General features: G+C 38.8%; 1 protein-coding gene across 6 annotated transcripts in view; it reads right to left on the bottom strand.

The window, feature by feature from the left end:
• Positions 1-20,551, bottom strand: part of Mipol1 (mirror-image polydactyly 1) — a 321,451-nt gene that overhangs the window by 169,908 nt on the left and 130,992 nt on the right. For all 6 annotated transcript variants that reach the window (XM_055608715.1, XM_055608720.1, XM_055608719.1 and 3 more), the window contains one exon: positions 13,733-13,840. In XM_055608715.1, coding sequence (XP_055464690.1) covers positions 13,733-13,840 — 108 coding nt within the window. The remainder of the gene's footprint in view (positions 1-13,732; positions 13,841-20,551) is intronic.

Here is a 20,551-nt window from a genome sequence, read left to right as displayed (position 1 = left end):
GGAGTAGCCATTCTAATATCTGATAAAGTAGACTTTCAACCAAAATTAATAAAAAAAGATGGGAAGGACACTTCATACTCATGAAGAGAAAATTCCACCAGGAAGAAATCACAATCCTGAACATCAATGCCCCAAATACAAGGGCACGCACATTTGTAAAAGAAACATTGATAAAACTTGAACATATAGATCCCCACACATTAATAGTGGGAGACTTCAACACCACACTCTCAACAAATGACAGGTCAACAAAACAGAAATTAAACAAAGGAACAATGTCTCTGACAGAGGTCATGAATCAATGGACCTAACAGACATTAACAGAACCTTACACCCAAACAAAAAGAATTTACCTTCTTCTCAGCACCTCATGGAACCTTCTTCAAAATAGACCACATAATTAGTCACAAAGCGAGTCTCAACAAATACAAGATTGAAATAATCCCTTGTATCCTGTCTGATCACCAAGAAATAAAGCTGGACCTCAACAACAAAAGAAATAGCAAAAAGCCTACACACACATTGAAACTGAACATCTTGTTACTAAATGACAGCTGGGTCAGGGAGGAAATAAAGAAAAAATTAAAGTCTTCCTAAAACTCAATGAAAATGAAGACACAACATTCCTAAATTTGTGGAACACAATGAAGGCAGTGCTAAGAGGAAAGTTCATAGCTCTAAGTGCCTTCAAGAAGAAATTCAAGACAGCGCATTCAAGCAACTTAATGGCTCACTTAAAAACCCTAGAAAAAGAAGAAACAAACACACCAAAAAGGAGTAGACGGCTGGAAATAATCAAACTCAGGGCTGGAATCAATCAATTAGAAACAAATAAAACAATTCAAAGAATCAATTAAACCAAGAGCTGGTTCTTTGAGAAAATCAACAAGACAGATGAACCCTTAGCCAAGCTAACTAAAAGGCAGAGAGATACCATCCAAATCAACAAATCAGAAATGAAAAGGGGGACATAACTACAGACACTGAAGAAATCCAAACAATCATTAGGACTTACTTCAAAAGTCTATATGCCACAAAATTTGAAAATCTAAATGAAATGGACAATTTTCTTGATCGACTCGACTTACCAAAGCTGAATCAGGACCAGGTAAATCAATTAAATAGTCCTATATCCCCCAAGGAAATAGAAGTGGTCATTGAAAGTATCCAATCCAAAAAAAGCCCAGGACCAGATGGTTTCAGTGGAGAATTCTGCCATACCTTCAAAGAAGAGCTAACTCCAATTCTCTTCAAACTATTCCACAAAATAGAAACAGAAGGTACATTACCAAACTCATTTTATGAAGCCACAGTCACCTTGGTACCTAAAACTCACAGAGAGCCAACAAAGAAAGAGAATTTCAGGCCAATCTCTCTTATAAACATGGATGCAAAAAATACTCAACAAAACACTTGCAAACTGAATACAAGACCACATCAAAGATATCATCCACTATAACCAAATACGCTTCATTCCAGGCATGCAGGGGTGGTTCAATATACGGAAATCCATCAATGTGATCCACCATATTAACAAACTGAAAGAAAAAAACCACATGATAATCTCCCTAGATGTTGAAAAAGCATTTGACAAAATCCAACATCCATTCATGTTTAAAGTACTGGAGAGATCAGGGATACAAGGCACATATCTAAACATAGTAAAGGCGATATACAGCAAGCCTATATCCAATATCAAACTGAACAGAGAGAAACTTAAAGCAATCCCACTGAAATCAGGGACAAGACAAGGCTGCCCACTCTCTCCATATCTCTTCAACATAGTGCTGGAAGTCCTTGCTAGAGCAATAAGACAGTTGAAGGAGATCAAGGGGATACAGATGGGAAAGGAAGAAGTCAAGTTATCACTATTTGCAGATGATATGATAGTATACATGAGTGACCCCAAAAACTTTACCAGGGAACTCCTACCACTGATAAACACCTTCAGCAACATTGCCGAATAGAAACTTAACTAAAAAAAAAAAAAAAAACCAGTAGCCCAACTATATACAAAAAACAAAAGGGCTGAGAAATAAATTAGGGAAACGACACCCTTCACAATAGCCACAAATGACATAAAGTACCTTGGTGTAACCCTAACCAAGCAAGTCAAAATCTTGTATGAAAAAATTTTCAAGTCTCTAAAGAAAGAATTAGAAGAAGATATGAGAAGATGGAAAGATCTCCGATGGTCACGGCTTGGCAGGATTAATATAGTAAAAATGGCCATTTTAACAAAAGCAATCTACAGATTCAATGCAATTCCCATCAAATTACCAACACAATTCTTTACAGACCTGGATAGAAAAATTCTCAACTTCATATAAAATAACAAGAAAGCCAGAATTGCTAAAACAATCCTCTACAATAAAAGATCTTCTGGAGGTATCTCAATCCCTGATCTCAAGCTGTACTATAGAGCAAGTTATAAAAAATGCATGGTACTGGCATAGAAACAGAATGGTGGACCAATGGAATCGAACAGAAGACCCAGAAATAAACCCACACACTTATGAACACCTGATCTTTGACAAAGATGCCAAAACCATACAATGGAGAAAAGATAGCATCTTCAACAAATGGTGCTGGTCTAACTGGATGTCTACATGTAGAAAAATGCATATAGAACCATACTTATCACCCTGCACAAAACTAAAGTCCAAATGGATCAAAGACCTCAACATAAAACCAGACACACTAAACCTGTTAGAAGAAAAGTTAAGAAGAACCTTGAACTCATTGGCACAGGAGACAACTTCCTGAACAGAACACCAACAGCACAGGCTCTAAGAGCAACAATCAATAAATGGGACCTCATGAAATTGAAAAGCTTCTGTAAAGCAAAGGACACCGTCATCAAAACAAAGCGACTGCCTACAGATTGGGAAAGAATCATCACCAACTCTATCTGACAGAGGACTCATATCCAATATATATATAAAGAACTAAACAAGCTGAAAAGTAACAAACCAAGTAATCCACTTAAAAAATGGGGAACAGAGCTAAAGAGAGAATTCTCTGTAGAGGAATATCGAATGGCAGAGAAGCACTTAAAGAAATGCTGACCCTCATTAGCCATTAGGGAAATGCAAATCAAAACAACCCTGAGATTTCACCTTACACCCATCAGAATGGCCAAGATGAAAAACTCAAGGGACAACACATGCTGGAGAGGTTGTGGAGAAAGGGGAACCCTTCTCCACTGCTGGTGGGAATGTAAACTTGTACAACCACTCTGGAAATCAATCTGGCGCTTTCTCAGATAACTAGGAATAGCGCTTCCTCAAAATCCAGGCATACTACTCCTAGGCATATATCCAAAAGTGGCACCAGTACACAATAAGGACATTTGCTCAACCATGTTTGTAGCAGCTTTATGTGTAATAGCCAGAAGCTGGAAACAGCCCAGATGCCCCTCAACTAAAGAATGGATGCAGAAATTGTGGTATATCTACACAATGGAATATTACTCTGCAATGAAAAATAAGGAAATTATGAAATTTGCAGGTAAATGGTGGGACCTGGAGAGGATCATCCTGAGTGAGCTATCCCAGAAGCAGAAAGACATACATGGTATATACTCACTCATATAGACATATAACATAGGATAAACCTATTAAAACCTGTACATCTAAAGAAAATAATCAAGAGAGAGGACCCCAACTAAAATGCTCAATCCCTATCCAAAAGGCAAAGAGGATGGACATCGGAAGAAAGAGAAAACAGGAAACAACCTAGGAGCCTCCAACAGAGGGCTTCTGAAAGACTACCCTGCAGACTATCAAAGCAGATGCTGAGACTCATTGCCAACTGTTGGGCAACGTGCAGGGAATCTTATGTAAGAAGTGGAAAACAGTAAGATCTGGAGAGGACAGGAGCCCCACAAGGAGAGCAACAGAACTAGAAATTTTGAACACAGGGGTCTTTCTTGAGACTCATACTCTAACCAAGTATCATGCCTGGAGATAACCTAGAACCCCTGCACAGATGTAGCCATGGCAGTTCAGTGTCCAAGATGGTTCCATAGTAATGGGAAGAGGGACTGCCTCTGACATAAACTGATTGGCCTGCTCTTTGATCACCTCCCCCTGAGGGGGGAGCAACCTTACCAGGCCACAGAAGATGACAATGCAGCCACTTCTTATGAGAACTGATAGTCTAAGATCAGAAAGAAGGAGAGGAGGACCGCCCTTATCAGTGGACTTGGGGAGGGGCATGCGTGAAGAAGGGGAAGGGAGGATGGACCAGAGAGGAGGAGGGAGAGCCTTATGGGGGGATACAAAGTGAATAAACTGTAATTAATAAAAGTAAATAAATTTAATTATAAAAAAATAATGACTCAGAAGTTTGCATGTATTTCTCCCAATAAATGTCAGAATTTAAATATACTTATCACTGACATGCAAAAGTAACAGAAATTTATATTATTTCTCACAGTTATTATATGTTAATAATTACCAAGTTAGAATGTTTATCTTGGGCCCTGTTTTAAGTTAAATCAGTCATAACACATTGTGTACAAGTTCTGTCTGGAATTATGATAACATAGTATCATGCTTGGAGGATTACTTTAGAACACTTATTTTCCATGTTGCACATAAACACACAATTTAAAATGTTCCTATACTTAATTCTCATAAAATTCCATATTCTCTCAGGTTAATTAAAATAATCATGGCAATCTTTAATTCTCTCTTAATCTATATTTTTGGTCTACTTGTAAATTTAATAAAAAGTGGATTTTTAGCCACAAAGTTATAAGACTACCACTATAGATTTGAAAAATATTCAGTTTGTATCCCTGCTGCAGCCCCTTCCCTCGTCTCCCCCCAGTCCCACCCACCCACTTCTTCTCCCCCTATGCTGTTTCTCTAGTGCCCTGATAGCGGCGGACCTCCTCCCCTTCTTTCTGACCCTAGCTTATCAGGTATCATCGAGGCTGGCTGCATCATCTTCCTCTGTGGCCTAAATAAATTAATTAATAAATTAATAAATAAAATTAATTTAAGAAAAGAAAGAAGTAAATGATACCTGTAGGCTTTATTATTAATCAGTGTTTGAAATTAATTGTCTCCTAAAAACTATCACCTTCTACAAAAAAACTACATAAAAGATTAATAAAATTATTGCAATTATATAGAAAAGATGTGTTTTAACTTTGATAATTTCTACATTTTTATTTGAAATAAATACAAAGCTTTAATTGTAAAAAAAATTTCAAAAGTACCATGTAGAACAACCTATTATTAAGTTTTACACATTCTTTACTGTGTATATGTATGTGGGGTATATGGCTTTGTGGGTTTTGTGCCTGTGTGGTTGGTTGTCTGTCTACACAGGCAAACATGCTTAGCATGTTCTTGTGTTGTATTCATGTGGAGTTCAGAGACTGAAATCACATGTCCTTTTAGTTGCTCTCCATTTCCTTCTTGGAGCCAAGAGCTCTTTGAACCTTCAGCTCAAGATCTCTCAACCTCTGGCTACACTGGCTAGCCAGAAAACATTAAGCACCTAGTATTCCATGTGGGTGCTGGGTCCTCTAACTCAAGTCCCCATGCTTGCATAGCAAGACAATATTGACTGAGCCATCACTACAGCCTTCACTCGTTTTTAAAGGATGTTTTTTCAGTTTTACTTTACTGTATCAGACTTTTAATATCATGATGTTTATTTACAATCTAAGGTCAAATAAATTTAAGAGAACTAACTGTAATAAAACCTTGGCAAATCTTTTGCTGTACAATAAAACAAAAAGACATTTATTGCTCCTCACAGACTAAATAATAAGCATGCAGACACCTTGAAGGCAGAGACCATGAGTGTTTCAGAGACACTACTAAAAACTGAAATAACTTAAAGGTAGAATGGAAAGTTATAATACCCCCTCAAAAGTAAGACTCATATAATGGGTTTTTCTCATGATTACTAAATCTTTATTACAATGAGATAAAATATGTCATAAAATGTTTCCTAACGAGGGGCTGAGCCAAGATGGCGACTAGCACACACAGTTTCCGAGCTGTGGAAGAGATAAAGTTCTGCGTTGATGAGTGGAAGAACTTCTGAAGCCAGGGAAACAACTGAGAGACTTTCTAAACAACAGGGAACATCGCAGGAGGTGAAAACCTTGGTCTCGGGTCACCCAGGGACTTGTTTGGGGAAGGTGAGAAACGATCCTTTGATCTCTCGGCACTCCCCTCCCCCAGACCTCCCTCCTCCTTGGCACAGCTGACGCCTTTCTCAGTGCAGACCTAACTGCCTGGGGCCTGCAGCCACTGAGGCAGAGCCCCAAGCCCTTTATCGGCAAAGGCCGGCAGTACTGTGTCTCAGAGCCCCAGATTCACGAGCAGCGGCTGCACCATCCTCCCAGGGCCCGAGTCTGCTAGACGCCATACTAGCTCCGCAGGAGCGCCATCACTGACGGTACGGCCCGCCCAATCCCAGTGACAGAGAATACGCTATATACTCACCAAAACCAGAAAGAAACGCCATACAAGCTAGACACACCAGGCGCTGGGCCTCCGAAGCTTGGAGAGCACAGTAAAGAGACCCCAGGACTTCCCAGAAAGCATCTGGACTAGCAACCCAGTCTCCAGTTACAGCGGGACTTTCTAACCTGGCGGTGGAGCAGCACTGAGCTGGCGGGGCACATCAGCCCTCCAGTTTAAGACTAACCAGGGCCAAACCAGAGAACAGAAAGGCTGGTTACCCGGATTCCCACTGACGTGACCACCCTGAAATCTCCAGCTGCAGCAAGACCTCATAACCTGGCAGTGACAGCAGCACGGAACTGGCGGAGCACATCAAAGAAGCAGGGCCAAACTAGAGAGCAGAGAGCCCAGATATGCCGATCTCTCCCAAGTGTCCTGCCTGTAAGTGAGTGCACCCTTGAGAATCTGCAGCTCCACTGATTCTGGGTTCTTCTAAAACAGAAGCCAGGCATCGAACCCCCTCCCACCCATATACCCACTTTGGGAAACAGAGGGGCACTTGGAACATTGAAGTTCCTGCTCTGTGGGTCTAATTGAGGAGTTAAGGCAGTTAATGCCAGAAATTGCGCTGCAATCATCACTAGCGCCTGCGACATATACATTGCAGAGCCCCTCCCACACACTCAAGGGTTCAACATTAGCCATCACTCTGTCCCTCGAGACACACGCCCACACCCACTTACACACACACACACATATACACACGCACGCACGCACGCTTGCATTTGCCTCTGTTTGCGCCTGCGTACTTTCCTCCCACAGGTACAGCTAGTCCTCAGCATACGCTAAGGACATGGGACCTCTCTCAACTTCCTGAAGAATTCTCCAGACTCGAGAGGGAGACAGTACCAGTCTGATCGGCAGAATCCAAAAACAAACAGGGAAGGTCTCAGATAAGCCAATGGCCAGGGGTAGGCGAAAGAACATTTCCAACATAAATCAGGACATCATGACTTCACCAGCAAACCCCCAAATCGATGGATACTCCAATTCATCAGAAGCACAGGAAAATGACCTTAAAGCCATGCTTGCTCAATTATTTGAGGCTCATAAGGAGGAAATGAACAAATCTTTCAAAGAGTTGGCCAGTCAATTGGAGGTAAAGAAAGAAGAAATAGACAAAACCCTTAAAGAAACACAGGCAAACATAGCCAAACAAATAGAGGCACAAGTAGAGAAAAAATTAGTGGCATACAAAAAGGAAATGAACAAAGAAATAGAGTCCATCGTAGAGAGACAGGAATCCAAATTCAAACACATAAAAGAAATGGTGCAAGGCATGAAAACAGAATTAGAATCAATAAAGAAAACACAAAATGAGAAAACTCTTGAGCTGGAGAACTTGGAGAAAAGATCAGGAACCACAAAAGTAAGCATCACCAACAGAATACAAGAGATGGAAGAGAGAATCTCTGGAGCTGAAGACACACTTGCAGAAATTGATACTTCTCTCAAAGAAAAAGTAAAATCAGAAAAATTCCAATCACAAAATATCCAAGAAATCAAGGATGCTATGAAAAGACAAAATCTAAGAATAATAGGAATTGATGAAAAAGAAGACTCCAGGCTCGAAGGTCCAGAAAATATTTTCAAGAAAATCATAGAAGAAAATTTTCCCAACTTAAAGAAAGAGATGTCCATAAATATACAAGAGGCCTACAGAACACCAAATAGACTAGACCAGAAAAGAAACACATCACGTCACATCATAGTCAAAACACTAAATCTACAGAACAAAGAAAAGATATTAAAAGCAGCAAGGGAAAAAGGCCAAGTAACATATGAAGGTAGACCTATCAGAATCACACCAGACTTCTCATCAGAAACTATGAAAGCCAGAAGGGCCTGGGCAAGCATCATGGAGACTCTAAGAGATCACAAATGTCAACCGAGACTACTATACCCTGCAAAGCTTTCAATCAACATAGATGGAGAAAACAAAATATTCCATGACAAAACTAAATTTACGCAATATCTATACAGCAAACCAACCCTACAGAAGATACTAGAAGGAAAACTCCAATCCAACGAAAACGAATTCACCCAAGAAAACAGGGCATACAGATAATGTCCCAACAAAAATGAAAAGAAAACAAGCAATGAAACAAGGTAAGATCATCGACTCCATTACACAAGGAACTAACATGCATTGGTCAATATTATCTATCAATATTAATGGACTCAACTCACCAATAAAAAGACACAGGCTAACAGAATAGTTACGGAAACAGGACCCAACATTCTGTTGCATCCAAGAAACACACCTATGCAACAAAGATAAACACTACCTCAGAGTAAAGGGCTGGAAAAATGTTTTTCAAGCAAATGGTTCCAGAAAACAAGCTGGAGTAGCCATCCTAATATCTAATAAAATAGACTTTCAACCCAAGTTAATCAAAAAAGATAAGGAGGGCCACTATATTCTCATCAAAGGAAAAAGCCAACAAGAGGACATCACAATTTTGAATATCTATGCCCCAAATACAAGAGCACCTACATTCGTAAATGAAACAATATTAAAGCTTAAATCATACATTGATCCTAATACCTTAATAGTGGAAGACTTCAACACCCCACTCTCATCAAGGGACAGATCAACCAGACAGACACCAAATAGGGAAATAAAAGCACTCACAGAATCCCTAAATCAAATGGACCTAATAGATGTCTACAGATCTTTTCACCCAAACTCAAAAGAGTACACCTTCTTTTCAGCACCACATGGAACCTTCTCCAAAATAGACCATATAGTTGGTCACAAAGCAAGCCTCAACAGATACAAAAGGATTGAAATAATCCCTTGTATACTATCTGACCACCATGGACTAAAGCTGGACATCAACAACAACAGAAACAACAAAAAGCCGACAGGCACATGGAAACTGAACAACTTACTACTCAATGACAGCTGGGTCAAGGAAGAAATAAAGAAAGAAATTAAAGACTTTCTAGAATTCAATGAAAATGAAGGCACAACATACCCAAATTTATGGGACACACTGAAAGCAGTGCTCAGAGGAAAATTTATAGCACTAAGTGCCTGCAAGAAGAAATCCGTAACATCACATACAAACAACTTAATGGCCCAACTGAAAAACCTAGAAAAAAAAGAAGCAGATACACCCAAGAGGAGCAGACGGCTGGAAATAATCAAACTAAGGGCAGAAATCAATCAATTAGAAACAAATAAAATTATCCAAAGAATCAATGAAACAAAAAGCTGGTTCTTTGAGAAAATCAACAAGATAGACAAACCCTTAGCCAAACTAACTAAAAAGCAGAGAGAAACCATACAAATCAGCAAAATCAGAAAGGAAAATGGGGACATAACTATAGACACTGAGGAAATCCAAACGATTATTAGGTCATACTACAAAAGCCTATATGGCACAAAATTTGAAAATTTAAATGAAATGGATAACTTTCTTGACAGATTCCATCTACCAAAATTAAGTCAAGATCAGGTAGAAAGACTGAATAGTCCTATATCTCCCAAGGAAATTGAAGCAGTCATTAACAGTCTCCCCTCCAAAAAAAGCCCTGGACCAGATGGCTTCAGCGCAGAATTCTACAAGACCTTCAAAGAAGTACTAACACCAATTCTCCTCAAACTATTCCATAAAATAGAAACAGAAGGAACACTACCAAACTCATTCTATGCAGCCACAGTCACTTTGATACCTAAACCACACAAAGATCCAACGAAAAAAGAGAACTTCAGACCTATCTCTCTTATGAACATTGATGCAAAAATACTCAATAAAATACTTGCAAACCGAATCCAAGAACACATCAAAGATATCATCCACCATGACCAAGTAGGCTTCATCCCAGGAATGCAAGGGTGGTTCAACATACGGAAATCCATCAATGTAATCCACCACATAAACAAAATGAAGGAGAAAAACCACATGATCATCTCCTTAGATGCTGAAAAAGCATTTGACAAAGTCCAGGACCCATTTATGTTTAAAGTCTTGGAGAGATCAGGGATACAAGGCACATACCTAAAGATAGTAAAGGCAATATACAGCAAGCCTATAGCCAACATCAAACTCAATGGAGAGAAACTTAAATCAATCCCACTGAAATCAGGGACAAGACAAGGCTGCCCACTCTCTCCATATCTCTTTAACATTGTACTTGAAGTACTAGCCAGAGCAATAAGACAACTAAAGGAGATCAAGGGGATACAAATCGGAAAGGAAGAGGTCAAAGTGTCACTATTTGCAGATGATATGATAGTATACATGAGCGACCCCAAAGATTCAACCAGAGAACTTCTTCAGCTGATAAACACCTTCAGCAAAGTGGCAGGATACAAAATCAACTCAAAAAAATCAGAAGCCCTCTTGTATACCAAAGACAAAAAGGCTGAGAAAGAAATTAGGGAAACAACACCCTTCACAATAGCCACTAATAACATAAAGTACCTTGGTGTGACTCTAACCAAGCAAGTGAAAGACCTGTTTGAGAAAAACTTCAAGTCTTTGAAGAAAGAAATTGAAGATCTCAGAAGATGGAAAGATCTCCCGTGCTCATGGATTGGTAGGATTAACATTGTGAAAATGGCCATCCTGCCAAAAGCAATCTACAGATTCAATGCAATTCCCATCAAAATACCAACTCAATTCTTTACAGACCTTGAAAAAAAGATTCTCAGCTTCATATGGAGAAACAAAAAACCCAGAATCTCCAAAACGATCCTGTACAACAACAGATCATCTGGAGGTATCTCCATTCCCGATCTCAAGCTGTACTACAGGGCAACAGTAATAAAAACTGCATGGTATTGGCATAGAAACAGAAAGGAGGATCAATGGAACCACATAGAAGACCCAGAAATAAACCCACACACCTATGAATACTCAATATTTGACAAAGAAGCCAAAACCATTCAATGGAAAAAAGACAGCATCTTCAACAAATGGTGCTGGGCCAACTGGATGTCTACATGCAGAAAAATGAAAATAGATCCATATTTATCACCCTGCACAAAACTAAAGTCCAAGTGGATCAAGGACCTCAACATAAAACCAGATACTCTAAATCAGCTGGAAAAAAAAGTGGGAAACAGCCTAGAACTCATTGGCACAGGAGACAACTTCCTGAACAGAACACCAACAGCACAGGCTCTAAGAGCAACAATCAATAAATGGGACCTCATGAAACTGAAAAGCTTCTGTAAAGCAAAAGACACTGTCATCAAAACAAATAGACAGCCTACAGATTGGGAAAGAATCTTCACCAACCCTTTATCTGACAGAGGGCTAATATCAAGTATATATAAAGAACTAAAGAAGCAGAAAAGCAACAAACCAAGTAATCCACTTAAAAATGGGGAACAGAGCTAAACAGAGAATTCTCGAAAGAGGAACGTCGAATGGCAGAGAAACACTTAAAGAAATGCTCAACCTCATTAGCCATTAGGGAAATGCAAATCTAAACGACCCTGAGATTTCACCTTACACCCATTAGAATGGCCAAGATGAAAAACTCAAGTGATAGCACATGCTGGAGAGGTTGTGGAGAAAAGGGAACCCTCCTCCATTGCTGGTGGGAATGTAAACTGGTTCAACCACTCTGGAAGTCAATCTGGCGCTTTTTCAGACAGCTAGTAGTAGTGCTACCTCAAGACCCAGCTATACCACTCCTAGGTATATACCCAAAATTTGCTCAAGTACATAACAAGGACATTTGTTCAACCATGTTCGTAGCAGGTTTATTTGTAATAGCCAGAACTTGGAAACAACCCAGATGTCCATCAACGGAGGAATGGATACAGAAATTGTGGTATTTTTACACAATGGAATACTACTCAGCAATCAAAAAGGAGGAAATCATGAAATTTGCAGGCAAGTGGTGGGATCTAGAAAAGATCATTCTGAGTGAAATATCCCAGAAGGAGAAAGACAAACTTGGTATATACTCGCTTATATAGACCTACAAGACATGATAAACATAATGAAATCTACACACCTAAAGAAGATAATCAAGAAAGTGGACACAGGCGAAGGTGATTAATCCTCATTTAGAAAGACAAATGGGATGTGCATTGAACTTATGACAGGAGTCTACCACAAAAGGCATCTGAAAGACTCTACCTAGCAGTGTTTCAAAGCAGACACTAAGACTCATAACCAAACCCTCAGCAGAGTGCAGGGAATCATATGAAAGAAGGGAAGTTAGTATGATATGGAAAGGATAGGAGCTCTACAAGGACCAAATATATCTGGGCACAGGGTCTTTTCTGAGACTGACACTCAACCAAGGACCATCTATGGATATAACCTAGAACTTCTGCTCGGATGTGGCCTGTGATAGCTCAGTAACCAAGTAGTTTTCCAAAGTAAGGGGAACACGGACTATTTCTAACAGGATCTCAAGGGCAGGCAGTTTGACACCGCCCCCCCAGGGGAGGAGCAGTCTGTTAGGCCACAGAGGAGGACTTTGCAGCCAGCCCTGAAGATACCTGATAAAACAGGGTCAGATGAAAGGGGAGGAGGTCCTCCCCTACCAGGGGACTTGGAAAGGGGCAGGGAGGAGACCAGAGAGGGAGTGTGGGGTTGGGGAGGGAATGAGGGAGCGGGATACAGCTGGGACACAGAGTTAACAAAATGTAACTAAAAAGAAATAAAAAAAAAATGTTTCCTAACTTGCTTCAAATTCTAGTTGAAAACATTGCCCTTTCTTTCTTTTCTCTTCCTTCCTTCTCTCCTTCCTTCCTTCCCTCCCTTCCCTCCCTCCCTCCCTTCCTCCTTCCTTCCTTCCTCCCTTCCTTCCCACATTTTAAGTATTGCTGCAACTTCCAAACACATTCACATCTACTTCACAGACTGTCAGTTCTCTGGGTCACAAATACAACAATACATTTAAAATTGTTACAATAAATGTCGCTACAAAGTATAGGCTGATGATTTATTATTTCTTTCGGAGTGACCACTTTTTATTAAGTACAAAAGCTAATAATCTAAAACCAGCAAGACAATGAATATATACCAGAAGTTTTTAATATACAACCTCTCAAAATTCAGAAATATGTTTTTATCATGTACCCATACATGAAATAAAATAATACCATAACAGAAGGGTGCTGTATCCGTGTTTAAAGAAGGAGTTGTTGGCAAACAGCACAGCTCACTTTTGCTGAAATGTACACAACTGATATATGCAGCACAGAAAGCTGGCACCAAGGGCTTACAACCTTAATTTGCCTGCAAGAAGGAACAGCCATTTACCTTCAGAGCACGTTCCTGATTGTTTTCAGCAGTCGGATGTCTCATGTTGTTTGCAGAAGTCTGGTTTTGCTCTTTCAGACGGTGAAGCTCCTGGTGCAGCCGTTTGCACTGCAACAAGGGAAGAATCCCATTAAGTAAAGGAGCTAGCATTTTTTTAACCACGCCATATAAATTAATGTAAATAACACCACTGAATTCTCTCAAAGACAAGGGTTTCTTTTGCAATGAGAGTGGTGGGTAAAAATAATGCTGAATATAAACAAAATTATACTATTTATAGAACTTTATTAAATCAATTACAATATTCAATTAGTCTTAATATAAATATTGTATTGATAACATTTTCTTCATAAAATAAAGGTGAAATTATATTAAAATTATTTCATTTGCTTGTCAAATATTTCTAGTTATATAGCCACTGTTGAATTAAAAGTATGTATCTAAATTCACATCAAATTTATAATAAACCACAATAATGTAGCCTATGTTCAACTTCTATTAATATTGTACAAATAAAAGCATGTTTTAAGGGACAATGCAGATTTTTACTTATTTAAGATATTTTAAATACTCTGTACAGATTATAAAATGATACAGTATAAATGATATGATACATTTCATACACGGGGACACTGATGAAAGCAATAAAATATCAAACCCGTGGTGCAGAAAAGAAATTAAAAGTTACTTTTTATCTTATCTACTTTTAAAAGTAGTATATGTATGTAATACCCAATAAATGTGCATATTGATTTAAGACCTGAATAACACACTTTCTACAATTCTTGACAAATGGCTTCTTGCCATGTGAATAAAAATTGATTAGTTTTCATGGAACAGTCAGAATGCAGCTATAATCCAATTAGGTACTTCTTACTCTGACCCCAATCATAACATATCTTCTATATCAGTACTTCTGTGTAGTAATATACAAATATTTTGAAGGCAAAAAAGTCTTAACAGACTCTTGTTGATTTAGATTACCTGATGTTGATATACATATGCAAAACTGACTATACACAGCTCATTCATACAAAATACTGTTAGTATATTTACAAATTAAATAAAATAACCACCAAAAAAGACATTTCAGGTTAATATGAATTGATCTTGGCTGACTGCCTTGCCGAGGATGAATTCTGAGGGATGGTTTGGGAACAGAAGTATTGTTGCACAAATGAGGTCTTGAGTTTGCAGTACTGGAACTAAGAAAAAAGTCAGACACGGTCACATGTATGTAATCGCAGGGCTCCTATGTCATGCTGGAGAAACGAGAATCCCCTGAGGCCAGATTCCCAGGTGGCTTGTCTCAGATAAGTGGGAAATAACAACCGACACCTAAGGGTTTCCTCAAAACTGCACATTCATGCCATGGCATAGATATGCCTCTGCTTACAAAAATGAACATGCAAATATACACATATGTACATTGTACAAACACGCAAAGGCAAAAATATTCTTTAAAATGATATGATGCTTAGTGGTTAAGTGGCTGGCAGTTCTTTTGAATTGCCTTGTTCATTCTACAATGTGTTATGTGAAAACCTAATTCACCTATCACATTTTTAAAATTCTATGAAAACTTTGTGACATATCTCCTTTAATTTTTATTTGCAGAAATACATGATTATCACTAGTTTATCTATATTTGTTTTTTGGCTCATAACAAAAAAGATTTTGTCTCACAGTGAAAACAAAAATTATGAACTATGAGAATAAATTACAAAATGATCAAGACAGCTTTTATTGTACTATGATCATCTCTATATCTTAATTACTTTTATAATGAATTGATTAAGTACCAAAAATTGAAGGCTAAATGGCATATCGAAGTTCAAAGGAAAAGTAAATAATTTCAGCTGCAGAATAAAAATTACTTTTCATGAAACAGTAATTATCATCCAGGCTTATTTTGGGTATATTATTCTGTAAGATGAAACAGAAGGAAAAGAATGAAGGCAGACACATCAAGGGAATATTGGAAAAAATGAGGAACCTCAAGAGTTGTCACAGGGGAACTCCAGCTGTGATATCTAAACAATATCTAAACAAGACCTGAAGAAGTACAACACTAATAGACATGCTAAAATGGAAGAAAGAAATTTCATGATGGTCCAACAAAAGATGAAGAACTACAGGCAACTACCAAGAACTAGAGAAACATTCTTTCCCAGAGATGAGCGCCCTTATTAGTTATCCAGTAACAAGTGGTCATCCTGAAATCATAAACATACAACTAACACTAAAGAAACAAAGCAGGCTGTATTTATGTATCTATGCACACACACACACACACACACACATACACACACGTACACACGTACATACACAACAATAAATGCTAAAAAAGACCATGTTTTTGAGAGGGAAAAGGTATGTGTGGGGTGTGTGGGAAGGGTTGGAGTGAAAAGAGAGAAGATAGAAAATGTTGTAGTTATATTTTAATTTATAAGGAGTTGTCTGGCAGCCTTTTTTATTACTGAAAATCTGAAATGATTTTCTCAAAATAAAAACTTTTACCACACACTTGATGTAAAATAATAATAAAAAAGGACTCTTTGGCTTAAGATACATGTGTTGAACATATTTTTATACTTATTAGCTTTGAATTTAATATTTATCTGAGATTCATACACAGTGAGAGACATGCTTGTTTGGAAATAAGTAAAGAAATAGAAAAAAGTTCTTACTACATATTCAGTTGTCATTTACATTTAAGGTCATTTTTCTGTGTTTCTCCTACATTAGAATATGCATTGTTTTTTTTGGGGGGGGGTTCTGGTGGAGCCAGATGTTCTGGTTTTTGTTGATTGTGTCCTTATGCTGGCCTTTAGCCATCTGGTTGTCCATAGCCTTGGCTGTTTATTCCTTGAACCTCCACTGAAAACTGGATCCACCCTTCTCTGGAGTCTAGAGTCTGCAATAGTCTTCAGGATGACAAGAGAGTTCCAGGGGAACATGAATGGGTTCCAGTATTACAAAAGCAAACACACTGGGGCGGTAGTTTAGGAAGGCAGGTGGCTGGCTCAGGGGCCTTAAAGGGCAGGGCATGGGCATGGGAGCCTTCAATGGCAGAGGCACAAGTGCCTTCAAGTGTAAGGGGTGAGGGCATGGGCCTTGAAGAGAAGGGCTTGGCAGTCTCAGGTGGTAGCTGAGGGAGCACAGGCACCTCAGGTGGAATTTGCGGGGAGGGGGGCAGGCAACAGCCTCAGGTGGCAATCACCGGATATCTGGTGCTTCAGAAGGCATTGGAGCTGCAGCCTACACACCTACCAGACACTGTGTTCCTCAGACTCAGATTTGTATGGGCTCTGCCATCTTGGAATCTGGAACCCTATGACTTTATTGTCCACCTGTTCTCCACAGTGGGACCAGTAGAACCATGGTTTGGAGATTTGGATCCTGTCCCACGAGTCCAGATGCTGCCCTCAGGGAAGTGGGAGAAATCCAGAGGAGTGGAGGGTCCCTGGACTTGGAGGCCTGCACTCTCTCGAGTAAGTGGAAAGGACAGGGGCTTCATTGTTTGTGACTCCTGAACCAGAGAGATGGCCATGGGGTCCTGGATCTGATCATTACCAACTCCTGAGGTGTCCCCTCCACTCAGGTAAGCACCAAAGTTGGTGTTTTGGATCCAAACACCTGTTTGCTCACAGGTTTTACAGTCTTTGATCATTTTTCCCTTAGATATGGTAGACAATGGTTGCCTCCATCTTGGAACAACTTTTTGTAAAATGTTTAGTTTTGAAATTTATTTTGATAAAAGATTTAAATGTTTATTCACCAGCAAGTTTTAAACCATGTCATACTGCAATTTATAATTTTATATATTTGTAAGGAATATAAAGATTTTAACCTGTAATCTATACTTCAATATATATATATATAATATATATATAATATAATATTTACATATATAATTTTTGGCATTATAAAATTTAATTTGTGATTTAAAATTTGCAGAAAGAGGCATAACAGAAATGGTCATCAGAAGAAAAAGAAAATAGGAAACAACCTCGGAACCTGCTACAGAGGGTCTCTGAAAGCCAGAAGAAAACAGGAAACAACCTTGAAACCTGCAAAGAGGGCCTCTGAAAGCCTCTGCAGTATAGACTGTCAAAGCAGATGCTGAGCCTGATGGCCAACTGATGGGCAAAGTGAATGGAATTTTATGTAAGAAGTGGGAAATAGTAAGAGCTGGAGGGGATGGGAACTCCACAAGGAGAGCAACAGAACAAGATAATTTGAACACAGGGAACTTCCCAGAGACTCATACTACAACCAAGGACTATTCGTGGAGATAACCTAGAACTCCTACACAGATGTGGCCCATGGCAGTTCAGTGTCCAAGTGGGTTACATAGTAATGGGAAGAGGGACTGCCTCTAACATAATCTGATTGGCCTGCTCTTTGATCACCTCCCCTTGAGGGGGGAGCAGCCTTACCAGGCCACGGTAGAGGACAATGCAGCCAATTTTGATGAGAACTGATAGACTAAGATCAGAAAGGAGAGGAGAACCTCCCCTATCAGTGGACTTGGGGAGTGGCATGCATGCAGAAAGGGGAAGGAGGGTGGGATCGGGAGGGGAGCAGGGAGGGGCTTATGGGGGGATACAAAATGAATAAAGTGTAATTAATAAAAAATTAAAAAAATAAAATAAAAAACAGACATCTAATGAAAGTTATAATTTTTCAAGTTATGAAAAGTGAGACATATGTAACAAATTTATTTCTCCTTGAACTTTGCCAATATTTCCTGCCTAAAGAAACACCTTTTCTGAAGTGCATTAAACTAAAATTTACCAATCAATTACTTTGTTAGGTAGTTACAGATGATGAGTATATAGAATTATAAAGTAGATAAAACATCTACCCTCTGAAAAAGAAACAATAAAACAAAATGAATAGTACAATAAAAATAAAAATGTTACAGAAGGAAGAAGAAGTATAGGGCGTGCCACGAGAATAAGGAAATCATTTCTAACTTTAAATAAGAAAGATATAACAGAAAAAAAAAAACGTGTAAAGGAAGGTAAAAAAAATACAGTTTGTATATCTTTGAGAAGGGTGACTAGAGCAGAAGAAACAACAGTGTGAAGACCCTGAGGTAGAGGCTTGTCTAGCATGTCTAAGTCCTACAGCAAACTATGTAGATAGAACAATACTAGCAAGAACACTAGCAGATGAAATAAAAGGTGAAGTCTTTATAGTCTACAGTGTGGTAGAGAGTTGCTGACATGCTTAGATTAGAGAAACGCCTCGATTCCCCTCACATTGAACTACACTCAATCTTCCAGCTATAGTTAGAACAGTGTAAGAAAGCCAGGGCAGAATCAGGAAGTCAAGTTGGAAGGTTACAGAGCAGTCTAGAAAATGTGAGATAATTCAGACTCAGTCCAGGGGAGTGAGAAGAAAACTGGGTATGTTGTGGAAGTATGGCCAAACATCTTTGCCTTCCTTCTAGTTTTTTTCTCGGTGCTGGGATAAACACCATGATCAAAAGCGACTTGTGGGAGAAAGGGTGCATTTGGCTTTCACTTTTTCATCAAAATCTATCATGGAGAGAAGTCGGAGCAGGAACTGAAGCAGGCAGGGGGCAGAATGCTGCCTACAGGGATGCCTTCTATAGCGTTCTGAGCTTGCTTTCTAATACAACCCAGGAACACCTGCCCAGAGGCTGCACAGCCTGCAGCATTCTAGGCCTTCCCATATCAATCAGTAATCATGAAAATGTGCCAATTCCTAAGTCTCCTAATGGAGACAATTCCTAAGTTAAGTTTTCCTCTTCCTAGGTGACTTTAGTTTATGTCAAGTTGACAAAAACTGACCTTCATGGCATTTTTGGTCTTGTCTCTGAACTTAAAAGAAATGCTTCTAACATATAATTGATAGCAGGCATTTTGGTAGATATATTAATCACATTAGGGACATTTTCATTCCTAGGCTACCAAAAGGTGCTACGGCTCCTCTGTAAAATTTTGTTGGATTTCATTTCTTTTTACCAACTGTATTAATCTAATGGATTGTCTGTTTTCTAGTATGATCCTTACTATAACAAGATTTTCATGATCATCACATATATTGGTTATGTCCATTTGTTTAAATATATGTGTACAGTTAAAAAAAAAACCTTTAATCTGGCCTATAATTTATTTCAGATTCTTCGTAAGTTCCTATGTGAAAGATGCACATGGGTAGTGCTTTCTAATGCTAGTTCCAAAAGTGAACCTCATTCATTAAAAAGAAGAAGGAGGAAGGGGGAGGAATAGAAGTTATTTCTCTGAACGTTTATATAAAATAATTCTTCAAAAGGAGTTAGTAGATATGTCCTATCAGTCCACTGACATTTCTCCCATGGACTGAATTATGCTTCTTTGTTTGTTTTGTTTTCTAGAAGCACAGCTTGCAAAAGTTCTTACTAAAATAGTTCTTTCTCTGGAAATATGATCATGTGATCCCAAAACCCTTCAGTAGAAAGAACTAGTGTGGTAAATGTCTGTCAACGTGGTACCTCATGTGACTCTGCTAGCTACTGTAACTAATGTGAAGGCACTCTAATATGACACTATTCCTTTGTATACTGATTTATCTTTTCTTAATGGCTATTCTAACCAACAATTTAACTTCTTGTCATATTGAACTCTGGTGTTAGGCAGTTCTCGAACATGTTTAGGGTTTAGAGGTAAACTAATTTTTACCATCTTAGCTAGCCTGGGCATGTGATAAAGTGTTCACCTACCATGAATCAGGCCCTGATTTTAATGCCCAGCATCAAACACACACACACACACACACACACACACACACACACACACACACACA

Source organism: Psammomys obesus, unplaced genomic scaffold (genome assembly GCF_907164565.1).
Source record: "Psammomys obesus unplaced genomic scaffold, mPsaObe1.curated_primary_1811, whole genome shotgun sequence".
Taxonomy (NCBI): domain Eukaryota; kingdom Metazoa; phylum Chordata; class Mammalia; order Rodentia; family Muridae; genus Psammomys; species Psammomys obesus.
Note: the sequence above shows the minus strand (reverse complement) of the source record. Positions and strands in the feature narration are given on the sequence as shown.